General features: G+C 31.9%; 1 protein-coding gene across 1 annotated transcript; it reads left to right on the top strand.

Annotated features, from left to right (window-relative positions):
- Positions 1-2,057: 2,057 nt before the first annotated feature.
- Positions 2,058-2,996, top strand: LOC308434729 (olfactory receptor 6C3-like; the record flags this gene model as incomplete). Its single annotated transcript, XM_080935121.1, has 1 exon — positions 2,058-2,996. The coding sequence occupies one exon, from the start codon at positions 2,058-2,060 to the stop codon at positions 2,994-2,996; it is 939 nt and encodes a 312-aa protein (XP_080791247.1).
- Between the last annotated feature and the right edge of the window lie 3,819 nt (positions 2,997-6,815).

A 6,815-nucleotide genomic window follows, 5' to 3' on the forward strand; every position in this document is an offset into this window, starting at 1 on the left:
GGAAGGATTAAGACTATTATAGAAAACAGGCATATCTCTATAAATTCAAGGTCAATCTGGTCTACATAGTGAGTGCCAGGCCAACTAAAGATACATAGTAAGACTCCCCCAATAAATAAATACATACATACATACATACATACATATACATATACATGAATGCCAAATATTCTGAAAAATACCATAAAATATATTTCATATTTTGAGAAAATTTAAGATTAATTTTATGGGAATTATACATTTATAATGTATAATTATACAATACTAAGAAAAAATGTTGTGTTTTAAATAAATTCATGTTGTCTGTTATTTAAAATCATATTAACTTAAAATAATTGAAGAACTCCTCCAATTACCACTTTAATATTTATTCTTTTTTGTTTGTTGGTTGTTTGTACAAACAGTTTTTATTTATAAAGAACAATTTTTTATTTTATAATTTGTTATTTTATTTTATAGCAAATATGTATTTATTGAATAAATAAACTCTTTTTTATATAAAACTATATGAATATATTTGTCAGTACTTGATTTTTTTTTAAAGTTTGATAGTATGCATTGAAATCTTACTAGTTACAATGAGCATAAAGTATATATAAAAACAAAACATAACATGGAAATAGTCAAAATTTTCTTGGTGTGTAAAGATTAAACATGATAATTTTCAAATACCAGGAATTGCCACCAGACTGCATTCTTAGCTCTTGAATTATTAATGATTTAAGGTGTACCACATCTGAGAGGGTACTATACACTTATTTTTTTTCTAAGAAGGACTGAGGTCTTAGTAGAAGCACATTTAATATAGTTCAACAATTTCTCAAATAATAGTTTGAGTGGCTTTTGATTTGCATGTTTAACGTTAAATTAATGACAAGTATGTATACTGCAAAAAGTACAACACTGATTATCAAAAACATTATTTGAAAAAGGTAAAATAACCATTATCATTTTTAATAATTACCTCTTGCTAAGATGAGCATGTCCTGCTATATGCAGACAATAATAACACATAATAATGGAGAACTTATGCAGCAGACAGCTGTTTACTGGGTATTAGTATTAAACAGGACAGCTAGAAGTCATGTTACTTACACCTTATACATTTAAGCTGAATTGGGAGTCTTCAAGAAGAAAAGCGATGCTATTTTTTTTTTACACACAGAAAAAAAATTCCTTCTGAGTTTCTTTTAGTTCTCAAAAAGTAAGGGTAAAATTACTAAGCAAATATTTAAAAGTTCATTTTTAATTAAACTATTTCATGTGATAATCATAAATATGTATTGTTTATTGTGTAATATTACTATCTTCTAGATATCTGATTAATATTACTCTTATCATAACCAACATAATGATAATCCTGAGTCTCTCTTATTGCAAGCATACAGGTACTTGCGGCTATACTTGTGGTTATATAAAAATAATTATTGTTAAAATGAAGAATTTTACACTACTATGCACTGTATATTTGTTCATTAAATACTATCAATAAATCATAAAAGTTTCAAATGGCATCAGAAATATTAGATATTTCAGTTATAAAAGCAGACAGTGTCAGAAACTGGAAATTAATACATGTGTGTTGTAGGCAGCTACTTCATGGCAGTGTTCAAATTACAGGTGACAATTACCATGGACCAATCTGTCTTTCATGGTTGTATCACTCATATAGAAATTTTGGTTATAGGCAAAGATCTCATATAAAAAAATTAGTAAGGGAACTTTAAATATCGATCCATAAGTATATTTTCCTTTTCAATATAGTATGGCATATGGTCTCTATTTTAATCTTAATGAAAAAGTATTGGCTTTGACCTGCATGCTTTGATGATGAATTAATAACATCTATATGTATTTATAAAGGAAGACAATACTGAATATCAAAATGTTAGGTGAAATATGGCAAATTCATCTGTAGTAATTCTTACAAGGAAAGGAAGATATTGCATTTTATTGGAGATAGTAATATCAATATATGAAATTTTCAATTTCACCCCATTAAATAAACTCTTTGGTCTCTTTTCCATCAATATATTTTATTAGAAAAGAAAATAAATATGAAAAACTATACTATAATTACAGAGTTTGTGCTCTTGGGAATATCAGGCAACAGAGAGCTTCAGGTAGTAATTTTCATCTTTTTATTAATAACTTACATAGTAAGCATCATTGGAAACCTAACCATCATCACCCTCACAATCCTGGACTCTCATTTAAAGACTCCTATGTATTATTTCCTTCGTAATTTCTCCTTCTTAGAAATTATGTTCACCAGTGTTTCCATTCCCCGATTTCTGGCATCAATAATTACTCAAGTCAAGACCATTTCCTATAATAATTGTTTGACTCAGTTATTTTTCTTCATTTTCATGGGGGTGACAGAATTTTTTCTCCTAACTGCTATGTCTTACGATCGCTATGTTGCCATATGCAAGCCACTGCACTATGTTATCATCATGAATCAGAAAGTCTGCACCATCCTTGTCCTCACTTCATGGCTGGCAGGATTCATGACCATCTTCCCACCACTTATGCTGGTCCTAAAGTTGGATTTCTGTGCTTCCAATGTCATCGATCACTTCTGTTGTGATTATTTTCCCCTTTTACAACTGTCTTGCTCAGATACTTGGCTCCTAGAAGTCATTGGTTTTTATGTTGCTCTGGTTACTCTACTATTCACATTGGCACTGGTGATTTTATCTTACATGTATATTTTCAGGACTATTTTAAGAATTCCCTCAATCAGTCAGAGAAAAAAGGCTTTCTCCACTTGTTCCTCTCACATGATTGTCATCTCCATGTCTTATGGAAGCTGTATATTTATCTATGTGAAGCCTTCAGCAAATGAAAGAGCATCGTTGACCAAAACAGTGGCTATTCTCAGCACGTCAGTTGCTCCCATGTTAAACCCTTTTATTTATACCTTGAGGAACCAGCAAGTGAAACAGGCTTTCAAAGACTTGGTTCATAAAGTAGTTTTGTACAGAAACAAATGAAAATGAAATGTGTGTTTATATGGAGAGATGCCATTGTAAATTGTACTGGCTGGTTTTGTGTCAACTTGACACAAGCTGGAGTAATCACAGAGAAAGGAGCCTCAATTGAGGAAATGCTTCCATGAAATCCAGCTGTAAGTCATTTTCTCAACTAGTGATCAAGGAAGAGGGTCCAGCCCATTGTGGGTGGGGCCATCCCTGGCCCAGCCCATTGTGGGTGGTGCCATCCCTGGGCTGGTAGACCTGGGTTCTATAAGAAAGCAGGCTGAGCAAGCCATGGGGAGCAGCCAGTAAGTAACATCCCTCCATGGCCTCTGCATTATCTCCTGCTTCCTGAACTTTTTGAGTTCCAGTCCTGACTTTCCTTTGGTGATGAACAGCAATGTGGTAGTGTAAGCTGAATAAACCCGTTCCTCCCCAACTTGCTTCTTGTTCATGTTGTTTGTGCAGGAATAGAAACCATAACTAACACCTAAATATTCAATAAAATTTAATGAAAATTTAAATCCTTTTTGTGCTTACTGATCTTATAGATTCTATCTCAATGCTCTCTCACCAAGTCACTCTTTTGCTTGCTATTTGTATCTCAGGCTTGGCTTATTCTTATACCTCATTTTCCAAAGTAGCTTGGATCACAGACTTGACCATACCTTTTTGGTGAAAAAACCTAGGGCAAATTGTCAGCCCTGAAAACATACATACACGTGAGATGATACAGACTTAACAGGTTATGTTTATGAATACAAACACAAAATCCACACACACTAACAATTAATAAAAAGGGAGACCATGAGTTTGAAGGAGAAGGTACATGGGAGGTTTGGGGGCAGGAAACAAAAGAGAGAAGTGTGCTTATGTTATAATTGCATATTTTAAAAAACAAAAAACTAAAATATGAATAGATTTTAAATGGAAAACTAGCTACTATAGAACTTAACTTACTTTAGCAATTATTCTTAATGAAAGTATTATATATTCTGATTTTATACAGATATTACTACCTTAATTAAAAAACGTTTTTTTCTGTGTCACTAATAAAACAGTTTGTACATGGACTATGCTAAGTATCTACAATAAACATTATTTTTCCAGCTATGTACGTTATCCAAATATTTCTTCACTTACTGAGTGAACAAATACTTTCTACTAACAAAAAAATTGAGTTTAATAATATTTTATTTCCTAGATATGCTGAAATCCTAGATCTTGTTTCTGTCTTCCATGTGTATGTGTATATGCTTGTGTTACTATTGTTATTGTCTAGCACATACCATGGTATACACATCAAGGTCAAAGTACAATTTACAGGAGTCAGTTCTGTCTTACACAACTGAGGCAGGGTCTCTCTTGTATCTGCTTTTGTGCTTCCTACTCTTATCTTTGCCTTCAATATTGTGGTAAGCATGCTGGGGCCATTATTATGTTGTACCAGATCCAGTTTTTCATGGGATTGACCGGGATCAAAATTAGATTGCTAGTGTTGCACCATTAATGCTTTTACACACTGTGCCAGCTATCAGATCAGTCCCCATTTTAGTGTTTTATTTATTTTGATATTTCATAATCTCACACGTTTACAGCACAATCTGATTACATAACAATGCTTCTCTCTCATGAAATTGCAAAGCTTCTGTAAGGCAAAGGACGCTGTCAAAAGGACAAAATGGAAACCAAAAGATTGGGTAAAGATTCTTACCAATCCTCCATCTGATGGAGGGCTAGTATCCAATATATACAAAGAATTCAAGAAGTTACATTCTAGAGAATCAAATAATTCAAATAAAAATGGGGTACAGAGCTAAACAAAGAATTCTCAACTGGAATATCAAATGGCTGAGAAGCACCTAAAGAAATGTTCAAAGTACAGACTTCACATATATATTCCTATGCATATATGTTTATGGTAATAATTAATGGAAAAAGAGGACATAAGTTTGAAAAAGAGTTAAGCAGGGATATATGTTTGGGTTTGGACAAATAAATCAATGAGGTCATATAATAAAATTATATTATAATTTCAAATTATAACATAATTTGAAATTATAACAATGTAATATCAATAATTATATTATAATTTCATATATAATATAATATAATATGAATAATTATACTTATATATGAAAAATTTCAATATTTATATATTTATATGTGAAATATATATTTATATATGAAATCATAATATAATACAATATAATTTCATATATAATATAAATAATTATAATTTCAAATTATATAATTTGAATTATAATATAATATAATAATATAATATAGTTATTACATTATAATATTGTATTATAAAAATAATTTTAAAATTAAGTAAAAAGCAAGCAAATAAATAATTAAAATCATGCTCTACTTTATTGTTTTGGACATTTGTTAATGACTTGCACAATATTATTGGACCTTAATAGCAATCCAACATTAGTATCTTATGGCCTCCTCAAGGAAGATGATCCTAATATATTTGACACATAAATTGATTCATTATCATTGAGCAATTCAGTGAACAGATAAAAGGAGCATAAAGTGTAAGGAGTTTTAATGTAGTAAAAATTTAAAGGTAGGTATATTTTAAACTGCATGGAAGTTCAGCATAATTTCCTTCTATCTGAGTGATCTGACTGTGGTTCACTGGACAGTGTCCCCAAGCTTCTTTCTGTTTTGATAACAGTACAATTATGGTTGATATTCCCTAGTGTTTTGTGTACATTCTTCTGCTGGTAATTTTGACTCAGTGAATTGGTCCCTTGAGCCAATTGCAGGGTGAATGGATAAAACTTGAAGTACTCCTTGCAACATAAAACATATTAATAAATCATAATTACTTTAAATCATCTCCTGAAACTGTTTCTCTGTCCATCTTCATTCTTTCTTATCACTTAGTAATCAAAGAAATAAACTCACTTTGGATAAAATGAGAAAACGTAGATAAAAAACATTTACATTGAATCCCAAACTCATTTCCTGGGGAAGGAAGTTTTTAAAGGAATAGCAAAGGATGATGCATCTACTCTTCTAGCAGTTCTGAGAAGCTGAACGATATCACAGGTAAGTTGATCACAAAGAGGGAAGTGAAAGTCGCGAAAAGTTAAGCATCAATGCAGAGCTCAACTTTGTCAAATTTAAGATTTACTGTAATTATATTTTGAAATGTGGCATGACAGCTTATGCAAATTTATACAATTTCTGGTGGTTAAAAGGAAAGATTCATTATCTCCACAGTTCTCATTCTTTTTTTGACAGGTATTTAGTGCTCATTTAAAGTGCAAGTGGATCAAAGATCTCCACATTAAACCAGGTACACTGAAACTATTAGATGAGAAAGTAGGGAAAACCTTAGAACCCATAGGCACAGGAGAAAATTTCCTGAACAGAACACTAATGGTTGGAGCTCTAAGGTCAAAGATTGACAAATGGGACTTAATGAGATTGCAAAGTTCTGTAAGGCTAAAGACACTGTCAAGAAAACAAAACAGCAGCCAACAGAGTGGGAAAAGATATTTACCAACCCCACATCAGCTAGGGGCCTAATATCCAAGGTATACAAAGAACTCAAAAAGCTAGACACCAGAGAATCAAATAACCCTATTAAAAAATGGGGTACAGACTTAAATAAAAAGTTCTCAATCGAGGAATATCAAATGGCTGAGAAACATCTAAGAAAGTGCTCAACATCCTTAGCCATCAGGGAAATGCAAATCAAAACAACCCTGAGATTTCACCTCACACCAGTCAGATTGGCCAAGATCCAAAACTCTGGTGACCAAAGATGCTGGCAAGGACGTGGATAAAGAGGAACATTTCTTCACTGTTGGTGGA

The sequence above is a fragment of the Micromys minutus genome (assembly GCF_963924665.1).
Source record: "Micromys minutus genome assembly, chromosome: 22".
NCBI classification, from domain to species: domain Eukaryota; kingdom Metazoa; phylum Chordata; class Mammalia; order Rodentia; family Muridae; genus Micromys; species Micromys minutus.